We start from the raw sequence: 15,670 nt of genomic DNA, 5'->3' as shown, positions 1-15,670 counted from the left end.
TTCATTGGCCGTCCGCTCTGTCCGTCAGGGGCGTCTGATGATGTGGGTGGACGTGTTCCCCAAGACCCTGGGCCCCCCCGGACCGCCGTTCAACATCACGCCACGCAAGGCTAAGAAGTACGACCTCAATCCATCAGACTGTCTCTCCATCTGTGTAGTGGAGTTAATGACGTTTGTTCTTCTTCAGGTTCTTCCTGCGTTGCGTCATCTGGAACACGAGTGACGTCATCCTGGATGATGTCAGCATCAGCGGCGAGAGGATGAGCGACATCTACGTGAAAGGGTACGAGGAGCACCCCCCCTTCTCTCTGATCCTCGTCCCCTCCAGTAGAGACCCTCAGTAACGGGGTCTTTGTCTCTGTCCTGTGTTTGTTTGTCAGGTGGCTCGATGGTCACGAACACATGAAGCAGAAAACCGACGTCCACTACCGCTCTCTGGGCGGAGAGGGCAACTTCAACTACAGGTTCCTGTTTCCCTTCCACTACCTACCAGCCGAGCAGCTGTGTGTCGTGGACAGGAAGGTAAGAACAAGGGATATGATCCTGTTTATTAGCACCGAGCTGCTGAATAACTCTGCTTTAATATGAACAAACCCAGTTAATAAGGTTGAGAATCTGAGCAGTAGGGATTGGAGGTGGAGCCGCTGGTCCAGGCTCTCGACCAATCACAAGTCCATTAATCATCAATTCACTCCATTTCCAATCACGATCTTCCACCAGTGGAAAACCTTCATGCAACAAACAGATTTAACAATTTAAAAAACCCTTCCAAATCTTTGTTATTTCAGCTTTTGCTTTGTTTTCCTCCTCTCGTTTGATTCAGTTGTGTTTTCGATGGTTTTAACATTTCACGCTCGAGGACACACGACCGGCCCGAGCTCAGAAACAAAACACGTATTTCAAGCGGCACATCAAATACAAAGTTCTCTATAAACACGTCGACACGGATCCAGGACTTGTGGCAAAACCATCAAGACACGAGACCCCCGACTAATCGGATCGGGAGTGGAGCTGCTGGTTCAGGCTCTCGACCAATCACAAGTCCATCAATCATCAATTCACTCCATTTCCACTCAAGATCGTCCACACAGGCAAACCAGTTGAAAACCTTCATGCAACAGATATAACAATTTAAAAAACCCTTAAAAATAGTAAAAATGTAACTTTTCAACTTGTGTTATTTCAGCTTTTGTTTTGTTTTCTTCCTCTCGTTTGATTCAGTTGTGTTTTCGATGGTTTTAACATTTCACGCTCGAGGACACACGACCGAACCGAGCTCAGAAACAAAACACGTATTTCAAGCTGCACATCAAATAAAAAGTTCTCTATAAACACGTCGACACGGATCCAGGACTTGTGGCAAAACCATCAGACGCGCGAGACCTCCGACTAATCTGCAGTGATCTACAATTAACTGAATTAACGAGGTGACGTTTTTTACACGGAGGACGAGTGAGCGAAGCTGTTATTGGATCTCTGAGACTCAACAGAAACACCGAGTGAAGAGCTAAGACAACATCGCACTGAACAGAGGAATAACAACGTGGCCGCCGTTTGCTTTGCTTGGCCCCCGGCAGCGAGCCTGGTTAGCCGCTCGCAGCCGACATGCTTTACGATGGCGTTCGCCGGCTCGGAGCAGCGTCCTCAATCAGGCGGCGGCTGAGAAGACGAGAGGGAGCGTTAAATAAGAAGAAGAAGAAGCCGGGCGGAGGGTTTTCATTCACGAGCCAGGAGCTGCGTTTATGACGCCTGAAGCCTCCGCGGTCGGTGATTTAATCGCTGAGTCACCGGACGGATCAGCAGCGCCATCAACACCCCCCCTCCCCCCCCACCTCCCCGCCCGTCAGCGTCACACTGTGATGGGTGAAGTCGCACTTTCTCGGAAAAACCTCTGAATTATTATTGTTTTTTTTTCCAAAGAAGTGACTTTAACCGATTCAATTTCCACAGCTACAGATTATTTTCCCTGCTTTGAATAATTAAAAACGATTTCTTTACTGTCAAGTATTGCCGCCCGTTCGTTTTCTGTCAATCCAGATTTAATAATGGATTCATCTTCGCAGCCTTTTGTCCATTTTCTCGTCTGCGATCTTTCAGACGACTTTCACAAATACGTGAACGTCCGTGGAAACATCGGAGCCTCGACTCTGCTTCTTAGCCTCGAGGATTCAGACTTTATTACGAACCCATCAAACAAAATAATCTCCGAATAATTTGAGGAGGAAAATAAGTGAGTGGGTAAAAACTGGTTTATTGGTTTGATCAGTGTGTAATTAAGTGGAAGATTGTTGCCGCACTCTTTTGCCAATAAAGTTTATTTGATTTTAAGAGCGAGAGCGAGAACTGGGAGACGGAACACGACTCTGTGCTGGCAACCAAAAGGAAGTTGATTGATGCTGTTAGATATTGTAGAGAGCAGCTACACACACACACACACACACACACACACGCGCACACACACACACACACACACACACACACACACACACACACACACACACACACACACACACACACACTCGTCCATACAGTGTCCCGCCCTGCCTGTGAAAGCTGTGGAGTGATATCTTAATGTACTTGGACTGAGTTTGTGGGTAAAGTGAGACACACGGATACACACAGACACACACACACACACAGACACACACTCACAGACACACACAGGGTGTTTACTGGTGCGTTGTTCTGACGTGTGTGGAAGCTCGAGGTGGATTTAGACTGGGATGTGGAGACTGAGTGTGAAGTCATGATGAACTCCACAGAGACGACTCCATTCATCACTTTCACACAGAACCGAGCTGATGGTTTTATGCGTATTCGCCAAAAATCGGAGTTATTGTTTGGAAAAAAAACGTAAAATGATTGAAGGTTAAACTACGGAGAATTTATTCGCGATGACATCAGGAAGCTCAGAGTTTCCAAGTTGACGTCTTCGTCTTCTATACGTGTCTTCTCCTCTTCTTCGTCCTGAGGTAGTTGGACTGTTCCGGTTAGAAACCTCATCAACTCGTCTAGAGAAAAGTTCCAGAAAAGTTCCAGAGCAACTCCATCGAACGTCTGGGTTCTCACATGCATGGGTTCTCCTCCAGAACACGTCAGGAGAGCGTTCAGGTCTGATGGGCGAGCGTCACCTGATGATATAAAGGTCGACTGAGCGAATGGAAAGAGAACGAGAGGAAAGTGAGCAGCAGCTGCAGAGTGAAGTCCATTAGCTCCGAGGTGACACCGGGTTAGACACTGTCTGACAGCTTAGTGTGAATCCACCAGAGGTGATAATAGCTTTAATACACACACACACACACACACACACACACACACACACACACACACACACACACACACACACACACACACACACACACACACACACACACACACACACACACACACACACACAGCTCCATGGAAGTGGACGTGTAGTGAGAGATGTGTCGGGGAAGTGCCGTTCCAAACTGAGAGGACACGTTTCCCAGGATGCTTTGCTCTCGGTCGTCCTCATCACCCGCGGAGAATAATTAGAACGAGTCGCAGCCGCCGTGCGAAGCTGTTAATGACGACTCAGCAAAATCTTAAACGCTCCCAGTGGATCCTAAAGAAAAGGAAGAAAATTAAAGGTCAATAGAATATAAATCAGAATTTATGAATAATAGGATTTTTGTGCAGCTGTGAGACTTTTTGTTTTTATTCTTCAGTCGAGGTTCTCTCTCTCTCTCTCTCTCTCTCCCGTGTTTCTGCAGGAACATTTCTGGAGCGTCGATAAAGCCGAAACCAAACTGGCTCCGAAACTCACCGTCCAGATCTGGGACAACGACAAGTTCTCCTTCGACGACTACCTCGGTAACACACACACACACACAGACTCACACACACAGACACACAGACACAGACACACCACAGCTGTCAACACAAAACACTTCAGTTTTCTCTGCTGTCGTTTTCATTTCTACTTATTTCAATTTCCATTTACTCGAACATAGTGAAAGTTTTGCTGAAGATGGTTTGAACCTGTTCAAGAATTTGGTTTTTGGACGTTTCATCGGTTTCTCCAGAGTTTTTCCGACGTCTTGAATCCGTCGAGCGAACGACTGCGATAACATTTATCTCCAGAATGAACTCCCGTCCGTTTCCACTGAGTCGGCACATTTCACACAGAGGAAGGTCTCGTCTTATTTGTTCTTCTCCACACTCAAGCTGTCAAGATGTCTGCCTTCCCTTCACCCGTGACGTTGCCCCCCCCCCCGGGGTCGCTCCTCTCTCACTCCGCATGCCTCACTTCATCTTCTCCTTCTCTGCCAGAGGAGAGAGAGAAGGAGGGATGACGGCCTGGAGGAGGAAGATGAGGAATCCAGACTCTGTTCCTGTCTATCAGCAGCGGCCATTTGTTCTCGTCCAGCCTCCAGGTGTCTCGCCACCTCAAAGTGTTTTTCCCGTGCCTGTCTGTCAGCGGCTCATCGGCTCGGACCCCCGGTTCGGACCGCCGGCCGGCTGCTGATGTTCCTGCGCCGCAGCGTGAGGCTCAGAAACGAGGTCGTTTTCCTTCGATCACACCGTGGAGCTGCAGCCGACTCTGGAAAAACACTTCCAGTGGCCGACTGGTCTCGGAGCAGCCGTCCATCAGGCCCCAGCTGCTCCGAGCCGAGTGTCAACAACCATCAAAACCTACTTCCTCACCGCGGGATCCCCCATAATTCACTCTGATCTCGCTCATTAATAAGTCATTAAGAAACAACTGGCCCACAAGCGTCCTCGTTAACCACTCCAGATCACAGGGAACCTCGTTTGACTGATATTAGACAGACAGACAGACAGACAGACAGACAGACAGACAGACAGACAGACAGACAGACAGACAGACAGACAGACAGACAGACAGACAGACAGACAGACAGACAGACAGACAGACAGACAGACAGACAGACAGACAGACAGACAGACAGACAGACAGACAGACAGACAGACAGACAGACAGACAGACAGACAGACAGACAGACAGACAGACAGACAGACAGACAGACAGACAGACAGACAGACAGACAGACAGACAGACAGACAGACAGACAGACAGACAGACAGACAGACAGACAGACAGACAGACAGACAGACAGACAGACAGACAGACAGACAGACAGACAGACAGACAGACAGACAGACAGACAGACAGACAGACAGACAGACAGACAGACAGACAGACAGACAGACAGACAGACAGACAGACAGACAGACAGACAGACAGACAGACAGACAGACAGACAGACAGACAGACAGACAGACAGACAGACAGACAGACAGACAGACAGACAGACAGATAGATTACTTTATTCATCCCCGAAGATGAAATTAAGTCGTCATAGCAGCCGGTTTATTTGAATACAATAAAATACAATAGAATAAAATAAAAAATATTGAGGTAGAAAGAATAAAAACAGAAACACAAGATAAATAGGTAGATAAGGTGCAGTGGCAAGATGATGGTAATAGTACTGATGATATGATGGTAATGTTATTGTTAGACAGTATATAAAAATAGTACAGTATATATAGTATATAATATAACATAATGTATATTTATATATGATAGTAATTCTACCAATATAAAAGCAGTATATAGTAATAATGGCAGCAACAGTATATATAATAATAATGGTAATAGTGATATAATAATAATAATTATAACATGTACACATGTATAAATATGTGTATATAAACTTATATATACAAAGAATATTCAGAGAGTATGATATAATATACGATATATAGTAGAGGTATGAATATAAGTATTTGACTATACAATAGATAATATAATATACTATGAGTGTAAGAATATGTAGACAGAGTGTGCAAAAGACAATATTATTGTATAAAATGATATATAATATCAATATGGTTTATATTAACACATATCACATATGATGTGAAGTAAGTGTATATGGAGAGAAGTGTTGTACAGGTACACAGAGCAAGGACACAGGTATATTAATGTCTAAGTTATTTCTGTGACACTGGTTTCCATGGTGTCTCTATAAGATCATAATCTGGATGCCTCTTCAGGTCACCTGGTGTTCGATCTGAACCACATGCTGCGTCCGGCCAAGTCTCCGGAGAAATGCGACCTGCAGCTGCTGCAGCAGTCGGGGGGGCGGCTGGTGTCGCTGTTCGAGCAGAAGACCGTGAGAGGCTGGTGGCCGTGCAGCTGCGAGCAGAACGGAGAGAAGATCATCGCTGTGAGGAAACACAAACGTGAAAACACAACACAAAGACCATGTGTGTGTGTGGTCAGTAGATAAGTGATGACACACGTGTGTTGTCGTGGTTTGTGTCCGTGTGTTTCAGGGGAAGGTGGAGATGTCTCTGGAGATCGTGACGGAGCAGGAGCAGGAGGAGAGACCGGCCGGCCATGGGAGGGACGAACCCAACATGAACCCACACCTGGAGGAGCCTCAGTGAGTCACACACACACACACAATCACACACACACACACACAGGCAGACACACACACTGCTGCACTGACCGTGTCTTCTCCTCCCAGGCGTCCTGACACCTCCTTCCTGTGGTTCTCCTCCCCGTTCAAGACGCTCAAGTTCATCCTGTGGAGGCGCTTCAAGTGGTTCATCCTCCTCTTCATCATCCTCTTCCTCATCTTCCTCTTCCTCGCCGTCTTCCTCTACGCCTTCCCGGCAAGTTTAGATTTCCAGCACACACTTTGTGTTCGTTATGTGTGTAGTGCAGAGGATCACGTGAAGAAGAAGGTGGATGTGAGACAGTCTCGGCAGATTAGAGCATAGATATATATATATAAAGACTAGATGTCTCGTCTGCGTTGCCGGCCAACGGAGCCGGACGTCACCACATGGCGGCCATCTTGCTAGGGGGCATCTCGCTCACCCATAACATTGTGTTGGTAGTGGTAAATAACCATAACTTGCTCAATTTTCAACCGATTTTGAAACGGTCTGGTTTGTTATAAACGTCAGAGATGTAGTTATGACACTGCATAAATTATAAAATTTTTTAGAAAATAACATAATTATTCATAAGTATGCAGTGTCATATCTACATCTCTGACGTTTATAACAAACCAGACCGTTTCAAAATTGGTTGAAAATTGAGCAAGTTATGGTTATTTACCAACACAATGTAATGGGTGAGAGAGCCTCCCCGTAGCAAGATGGCCGCCATGTGGTGACGTCCGGCTCCGTCGAACGAGACATCTAGTCTTTATATATATCTATGGATTAGAGTATCTCAGACCTCCTGGATCTTCCTGGAGGATTCTGATTGGTTCCCAGTAAGAACCCAGTCCCACCAGTGAGTTCTGGTTCTCCTCCTGAACTCCTCCCTCTGGATGTCTGAACTCCTCCCCCTGAGCCCAGACACCTGACGGAGGAATCTCATTCCAGCCGCGGCCTCGTTCTCTCAGTCGGGTTGGAGCTCAGAGCAGATTACACACATCCGCCTTCTTCCTTTCATCAAGATTCATGAATTATTCTCTGAGAAATATGAGAAAATGTCCCCAAAAAAAAATGTCCAACTTTAATCGTCTCGTCCCTCCGAACGAACGAACCCTCCTGAACCTTCTCCTCTTCCTCCTCTTCCTCCTCCTACAGAACTACGCTGCGATGAAGATGGTGGGACCGTTCGGACCGAGCAGACCGGCCGAGTGACGACAAGGAGACGAGCGACCTCCATCTTCTGGAAGTTTCATGTTCTCCTCCGTTCTTTTCTTTCTTCTTCCCCAAAGTTGCGAAGTGAAAACTGCGATGAGATGAACTGATGAACTCGCTCTGACCTGATTAGAAAAGACTGCGGTTCACCAATCTGACATGTGTGTGTCTGTGTGTGTGTGTGTGTGTGTGTGTGTGTTTGTGCGTTTTCCTGTCTCTGCGTCGCTGCACTTCCATCAGATCTCAGCATGTGTCGCCGGCGTCCTCGTCCTCCCTCCGCCGCCGCTTTCATCCCTCGCTCCGTCTCATCTGTGCTCACGCAGAGAAAAAGGGGAAAAAAAAAGCTGGCGTGTCCCCAAACAAAAAAAAAGAAGAGGAAACAGAATCAAAGATTGAGATGTTGCCGCTTGATCTTCTTACCCCCCCGCTGGCTCCCAGGCGGGAGGCGGGGTCAGAGCGGGCGGCGAGGGCGGCGACTCGTCATCTTCAGACTGAGGAACTTTATCGCTCTAAACTCAATCTGAAGAAAAAGAATAAATCAGCAATTTCTCTCTGAATCGTCTCTGTCCACATCCTCCTCCTCCATCTCACTCCTCTTCTTCTTCTCTCTCCTCCTCCTCCATCTCCCTCGTTTGTTCATCCTTCTTTTCTGCTCCTCTTCTTCTTCTCTCTCCTCCTCCTCAATCCCATCTTCTTCTTTTTCCTCTTATTTCTTCTCCTCTTCCTCCTCCACATTTTCTCCTATTCTTCCTCCTTGTCCTCCTCAACCTTATTTCCTCAACCCACTCCATTTTTGCATCCTTCTATTTCCTTCTCCTCCTCAGCTCTCTTCATCATCCCATTTTCTTTATCCTCCCTCTCATTTCTTCCTCCTCCTCTTCTCTCCTTTTCTTAAGTTATCTCTTTGCTCCTCCTCTTCCCCATCCTTCCTCTCTTCCTTCCCCATGTCCTCCTCCGCCATCTGATTCTTTTCCTCCTCTTCTTTTTCTTTTACTTCTACCTCCTCTTCCTCCTGCACATCTTCTCCTCTTGTTCCTCCTTGTCCTCCTCCATCTTATTTCCTCCTCCCACTCCATTTTTGCATCCTTCTATTTCTTTCTCCTCCTCTTCTTTATCCTCCTCATCTCTCCCTTTCTTAAGTTATCTCTTTGCTCCTCCTCTTCCCCATCCTTCCTCTCTTCCTTCCCCACGTCCTCCTCTCCTTCATCCTTCTTTTCTGCTACTCATCTTCTTCTCTCTCCTCCTCCTCAATCTCATCTTCTTCTTTTTCCTCTCATTTCTCCTCCTCTTCTTCATCCACCTTATTTCCTCAACCCACTCCATTCTTGCATCCTTCTGTTTCCTTCTCCTCCTCTTCTTTATCCTCCTCAGCTTTCTTCATCCTCCCTCTCATTTCTTCCTCCTCCTCTTCTCTCCTTATCTTAAGTTATCTCTTTGCGCCTCCTCTTCCCCATCCTTCCTCTCTTCCTTTCCCACGTCCTCCTCCGCCATCTGATTCTTTTCCTCCTCTTCTTTTTCTTTGACTTCTACCTCCTCTTCCTCATGCACATCTTCTCCTCTTGTTCCTCCTTGTCCTCCTCCATCTTATTTCCTCCTCTTCTTTTTCTTTGACTTCTACCTCCTCTTCCTCCTGCACATCTTCTCCTCTTGTTCCTCCTTGTCCTCCTCCATCTTATTTCCTCCTCCCACTCCATTTTTGCATCCTTCTATTTCCTTCTCCTCCTCTTCTTTATCCTCCTCATCTCTCCCTTTCTTAAGTTATCTCTTTGCGCCTCCTCTTCCCCAGCCTTCCTCTCTTCCTTCCCCACGTCCTCCTCTCCTTCATCCTTCTTTTCTGCTACTCATCTTCTTCTCTCTCCTCCTCCTCCTCAATCTCATCTTCTTCTTTTTCCTCTCATTTCTTCTCCTCTTCTTCATCCACCTTATTTCCTCAACCCACTCCATTTTTGCATCCTTCTATTTCCTTCTCCTCCTCTTCTTTATCCTCCTCAGCTTTCTTCATCCTCCCATTCTCTTCATGCTCCCTCTCATTTCTTCCTCCTCCCCTTCTCTCCTTTTCTTCAGTTATCTCTTTGCGCCTCCTCTTCCCCATCCTTCCTCTCTTCCTTCCCCACGTCCTCCTCCGCCATCTGATTCTTTTCCTCCTCTTCTTTTTCTTTGACTTCTACCTCCTCTTCCTCCTGCACATCTTCTCCTCTTGTTCCTCCTTGTCCTCCTCCATCTTATTTCCTCCTCCCACTCCATTTTTGCATCCTTCTATTTCCTTCTCCTCCTCTTCTTTATCCTCCTCATCTCTCCCTTTGTTAAGTTATCTCTTTGCTCCTCCTCTTCCCCAGCCTTCCTCTCTTCCTTCCCCACGTCCTCCTCCGCCATTTCATTCTTTCCTCCTCTTCTTTTTCTTTTACTTCTACCTCCTCTTCTCTGGCCTCCTTCTCTTCAACCATTTTCTTCTCTTTCTCCTCCTTTTCTTCTTCTCCTCTACTTCTTAGTCCTCCTGCTATATATTTGTTTGCTCCTGCTCTTCTCTGTCAGCTCTCTCCACCTCCTCTTCTCCATCCTCCCTCCTCCTCCTCCTCTAGTCTTTCTTCACTCTCAGGGCTCAGCAGGTTAAGTCGTGGATTTGCTCTTGTTGATCTTGGGGTTTGAGTCGTATTCGCACAAAGTACGTTTACAGATAGAAGGATGAAGTCAGACACACACACACAGACACACACACACACGCGCACACACACACGCGCACACACACACACACACACACACACACAACAATCCCATATAGTACAGAACAGGAAGACTTAGGACAGGGACTAATCCATTTGTAATCTATGGAATTTCCTGATGTCCGAGTTAATTTGTGTGTGTGTCTGTGTCTGTGTGTGTGTGTGTGTGTGTGTGTGTGTGTGTCTGTGTCTGTGTGTGTGTCTTCTGATCCCTTGATCACCCACACTGACTTAGCAAGCAAAGCGAAACATGGACAGACAAAAAACCCGAACAGAGCCGTTATTAAAAAGACATGAAGACGAGGATGGAAAGAAATATTCTTCTCATTCGTTGCTACTTAAGAATTATTATCATTTTTTTTTCTAACTTCATCGACTGTGGTCCGGAGCAGAGTGGAAAATCTGACTCGGAGCCGTTTGGTTTGTGTCGGCCAATTACGAGCCAACCAGGCCCCGTAAACAAGAAGTCACATGACCCCACACGCAGCTCGTTTACCGGACTCCAGCCGCTCGGCTAATTTCACCTCGCTGGAATTCTACGATCCATTTGCGACACATTAAAAAACACAAACTGAATCCGAGCAGTCGTTTAGTTCAGATTCAGTTCGTCCCAAACACGAGGAGCGAACACGTTTCTCCTTGTTCCTACAAACTCAACTTTAAATGTTGCTGCTGAGAAACTAAAGAAAAGCTGCATTTCATCTCGAGGAGATCGGAAAACTGTCGGACTTCAGATGATTATATCTAAAATCTCACAGAGGGTTAATCAGTTTCTTTTGCCAAATACACGTTCAACCAAGTGCTTTTGTTTTAAGGGATGAAGAGGAGTTATACACAGTGATAACATTCGTCATATAGCTCGTGCTAATCGATATTGTTGTGTTCCGATAAATTCTGTAAATATATCAAAAGAAAATATGAGCAAATAATGAAAAGAAGGAAATTGTCCGACACCTCACGTCAAGAAGAAGAAGAATCCATTTATTTTGAATTAACTCAGGATTTTTACATTTGTCTCATAGCTTTGCTCACGTGAAGAGACAATCATGTCAGTGGCTGTTGTCAGTGATTATTGCTGTTGATGGTTATTGTTCATATGTTTTTTTTTGCCACAAAGCCTCAAGATGCCTTCACGCTGCTCTGTCCTAGCACATCGTGTTTCCTGTTCTCGTGAATGCGACGTGCCTTTAGCTCTCAGCCTTTAGCTCTTAGCCGTTAGCTTCGCCGTCTGGATGCACAGTGACGCTAACTCGTACCTTAGCTTGAATTAAAACTAATACGGACATGAAACAACCAAAATACGCTGTTGCCTGCTTCTTGAAACTAGCCACACACCAACTCAGCGACGTTGACGGCCTGTTGGCGATTTGTCGACGCCCCCGGGAGGAACAGACTGAATGTATATTCTAGATGTTGTGTATTTGACTTGTCTACAAGGAGCAATACTGTGTGCACTGCAGAAAATCACTATTACCAATTAAACTGCATTTTTGATCAGTGTGTGGTGTGTTTCTTTAAGTGACCTGTGTCCGTACGTGAAGCTGCAGGGGGCGCTGTTGCTCGGTTTCTTTAACGTATCAGCGCATTCAGATGCTGACTCATGATAAGGATGAAAAACAGGAGTGAAGACAGAGAGAAGGGGAAGAGGGAGGGATGGAGGTCTGGAGAGGAGAGGAGGCAGACAAGGAAGGTCAATGAAATCCAGAGAGACGGAAAAGTGAAGACGGACCACCACCACGGCCCACACACACACACACACACACACACACACAGACACACACTCAGTGGTCGGAGGTTCACCTGCAGGTCACATTGGGAGAGAAGGAGGGAGAGAGGATGGGAGTGGTGCGGTATCAGGAGGGATGGACGAGCGGAACGAGGGATGAGGGAGGAGAGGAAAGGAGGAAGAGGTGGGAAGGCAAAGTAATAATTTAGGTCTGTGGGAAGAATGTCTGGAGAGGAATCGATCAAAGTGTGTGTTCAGTTCGTGTCGAGGTCAGAGAACTGAACACACACAAGTACATGTAAATGCTATGTTGTGTTCCTCTCTTACACACACACACACACGTTTGTGCAAATGTTTTTGCAGGGAAATTACGACTTAAATGTTTTCAAACAGAATATTAACATGGATTGTAGGTGGGCTTCACACGGGTTTTTACAAGTTGAAACTCGACCAAAACCAACGTGACTTAATGGAGCTTTCACCATAATCACTAATTCTGACTTCAACTTAAAACCTCCGAGAAAATAATTCACCTCGAGCCGAGACCCTCTAACTCCAAACGTGTTCGGACCCCCGACCCTGAGCCGAGGGTCAGTCTGAACAGAGACACACCTGAACGCTGGATATTACCCATGATGCCCGGCTTCCTAAACCAGAAGAGCTGCTGCTGTCTCAACTCGTCTTCCTCTCCTTTCTCCTGAAACTCTTCCATCTCTCCATCATCAGCCTCCTTCTCCATGTCTCATTCTTCTTCTCTCTCCTCATCATCTCGCTGCGATGTGATAAATGAAACAAGATCTCTCTGAAACATTTGTTTACAACCAACGTACATCGATGTGTTTCCCAAAATAGTGTGTGTGTGTGTGTGTGTGTGTGTGTGTGTTTGAAAATGCGTCTTTGAACATGGAGGTCAAAGTGCAGCTCATTCACCAGAAATGATGGAAAATGTCCCGAGGGGAAACTGGCAAACAGGACTCTAGTTGTTTCATTATCACCTGCAACACACACACACACACAAACACACACACACACACACACACACACACACACACACACACACACACACACACACACGTAGGGATGAGGAGGCCTATAACATCAAACACTTGCATCTAATAAAACCGCAGTAGCCTCATGAACCTGTGAGTCTGTTTGTCCCACTGCCAGAGTTCAGAGGGTGAAACCAGCTACACACATGGTTGTGTAGCTGGTTGTGTGTCTGGATGCAGTGTAGGACGCTGCCTCCTCCATGTTAGCAGATGGGAAATCAAAGTGCATGTTAAATAAAGGTTGTTTTGTTTGTGCACGAGAGAGTCAGACAGATATTTCAGCTTCTCCTCTGGATCGTGGGAGGAAGTGAAGATGCGTCGTCCATCTTTATTTTACAATCTTTGGAGAAAATGTTTCTTTTGGTTTCACGTGAACCAGAAACAACTCCTGCTGCTGTTTGTTCAGGCTGAACTCAACCGATATGTTTTATTGCCCCAGACGAATTCCTTGAAAAACATTTTGTAAATCCAGACTTCGTGTAGAAGAACCTGTTGTGTGATCCGTTTTGATTATTTCTCTGGATATTTTGTGCGTTCCCGTCCATCAGGATCCTCTTGTGTTGCACGTTTAACCGTGTGTGTGTTTGGAGGTGACTCCGAGCATCAGTGTGTCTCTGTTGTGTTTGTTTTGTGTTGTCCGTGAACCACCATCGCACACGCTCGTTAACTCATTTTACACGCCATGCTCCTCGCATTAGTCTCTCTGTTAACTAGCAGCGAGGAATGCACTTGAACAGCTCAGTGGAAAAAACAATATAACTTAACAAGATGCTAATCCCCGAATGGTTGTGGTGTTTAGTCACCGAGCGGCCGGGAGGAGAGGGGGGTCCGCTCCTCACCTCAGAGGAGAGGGGGGTCCGCTTCTCACCTCATCCCTCGGTTCATCTCAGACGCTGATGAGCAGCTGGAGAGGTGAGGAAGAGGTGATGAAGAGGTGATGAAGAGCTGAGAGGACGCTGAGCAAACATCAGGTTCTGTTCATCGTGTCACAATCAAGAACCGCTCATCCATTTATTCACATTTGTGTCTTATAGATAGATAGATAGATAGATAGATAGATAGATAGATAGATAGATAGATAGATAGATAGATAGATAGATAGATAGATAGATAGATAGATAGATAGATAGATAGATAGATAGATAGATAGATAGATAGATAGATAGATAGATAGATAGATAGATAGATAGATAGATAGATAGATAGATAGATAGATAGATAGATAGATAGATAGATAGATAGATAGATAGATAGATAGATAGATAGATAGATAGATAGATAGATAGATAGATAGATAGATAGATAGATAGATAGATAGATAGATAGATAGATAGATAGATAGATAGATTACTTTATTCATCCCCGAAGGGAAATTAAGTTGTCATAGCAGCCGGTATATTTGAATACAATAAAATACAATACAATAGAATAGAATAAAATTAAAAATATTGAGGTAGAAAGAATAAAAAAACAGAAGCACAAGATAAAATACGATAAAATAGGTAGATAAGGTGCAGTGGCAAGATGATGGTAATAGTACTGATGATATGATGGTACTGAACATGTTTGAAAACACCCGAATAATCTGTGTTCTAGTCCCATTTCAATGTTGAGATTTCTATTTCAGTTAAACTGTGACAAACATGAACCTTGATTAACCTTTGACCTCAGGGCTGAGTCGTTCTGGTTAACTTGGAGTTTAAATCACCGCAGCTTCTTCTTCTTCTTCTTTAGTCAAAGCTCTTCTCAGTGGCTGAGCTGAATCCTCATTGGTTCCCTGTCATGTGACCTCAAACCAGGAACCTGTGTCTCTTTATCGGTTCATGGATGAATCACTTGTGGAGAAACTTTGGGATTTTTAAATCATGAGGAGAGTGTAAATGTGTAGAAAAGTAATGAACTGATTGGATTTTAGTGGTTCAAGGTGAAAGGTCAAGATGATGTTATGCAGTTATTCTAGTTTAACCTTAATTAAAATTGTATTTATGAACCCGAATTCGTAACAAATATATATATGACTATATATATCATTATTTATATCATTCATTCATGTGTGAACTATGAAACCTCAGGAAACTGTCACAACACATTCCTGAGATCTCCCCAGATCATTCACACTCTGCATTTAACACCCCGACCGAGATTCAAACAACCAACGAGTCACGAGCGTGAGCCGAGGGGAGGAAGAGGAGCGTGAGCCGATGGGAGGAAGAGGAGCGTGAGCCGAGGGGAGGAAGAGGAGCGTGAGCCGAGGGGAGGAAGAGGAGCGTGAGCCGATGGGAGGAAGACGAGCGTGAGAGGAGAAGAATGGACGTCCTGACTGATCCTGAAGGGACTTCTAAAGGAAACGACTTGGTGAGAAACAGTAAAGTGTGAAGTGACAAATCCGACCAGCACATCTTCAAGGTCGTGGTTTTCACACACAAACACACACACACACACACACACTGACACACACACACACACACACACACACTTAAAATTGGGCCCTACATGTCAAGGAGAAGCTCCTG

The 15,670-nt window shown here is 45.5% G+C and overlaps 1 protein-coding gene across 1 annotated transcript in view; it reads left to right on the top strand.

The window, feature by feature from the left end:
* Nucleotides 1–9,043, top strand: part of dysf (dysferlin, limb girdle muscular dystrophy 2B (autosomal recessive)) — a 52,680-nt gene extending 43,637 nt beyond the window's left edge. Inside the window, exons 48-55 of the mRNA XM_061095635.1 lie at nt 29–117; nt 188–283; nt 381–522; nt 3,738–3,837; nt 6,049–6,221; nt 6,331–6,440; nt 6,528–6,675; nt 7,606–9,043. Of these exons, the coding sequence (XP_060951618.1) occupies nt 29–117; nt 188–283; nt 381–522; nt 3,738–3,837; nt 6,049–6,221; nt 6,331–6,440; nt 6,528–6,675; nt 7,606–7,662 (915 nt within the window). The 3' untranslated portion in view covers nt 7,663–9,043. The remainder of the gene's footprint in view (nt 1–28; nt 118–187; nt 284–380; nt 523–3,737; nt 3,838–6,048; nt 6,222–6,330; nt 6,441–6,527; nt 6,676–7,605) is intronic.
* The last annotated feature ends 6,627 nt before the right edge of the window (nt 9,044–15,670 follow it).

Source organism: Limanda limanda, chromosome 22, assembly GCF_963576545.1.
Source record: "Limanda limanda chromosome 22, fLimLim1.1, whole genome shotgun sequence".
NCBI classification, from domain to species: Eukaryota; Metazoa; Chordata; class Actinopteri; order Pleuronectiformes; family Pleuronectidae; genus Limanda; species Limanda limanda.
Note: the sequence above shows the minus strand (reverse complement) of the source record. Positions and strands in the feature narration are given on the sequence as shown.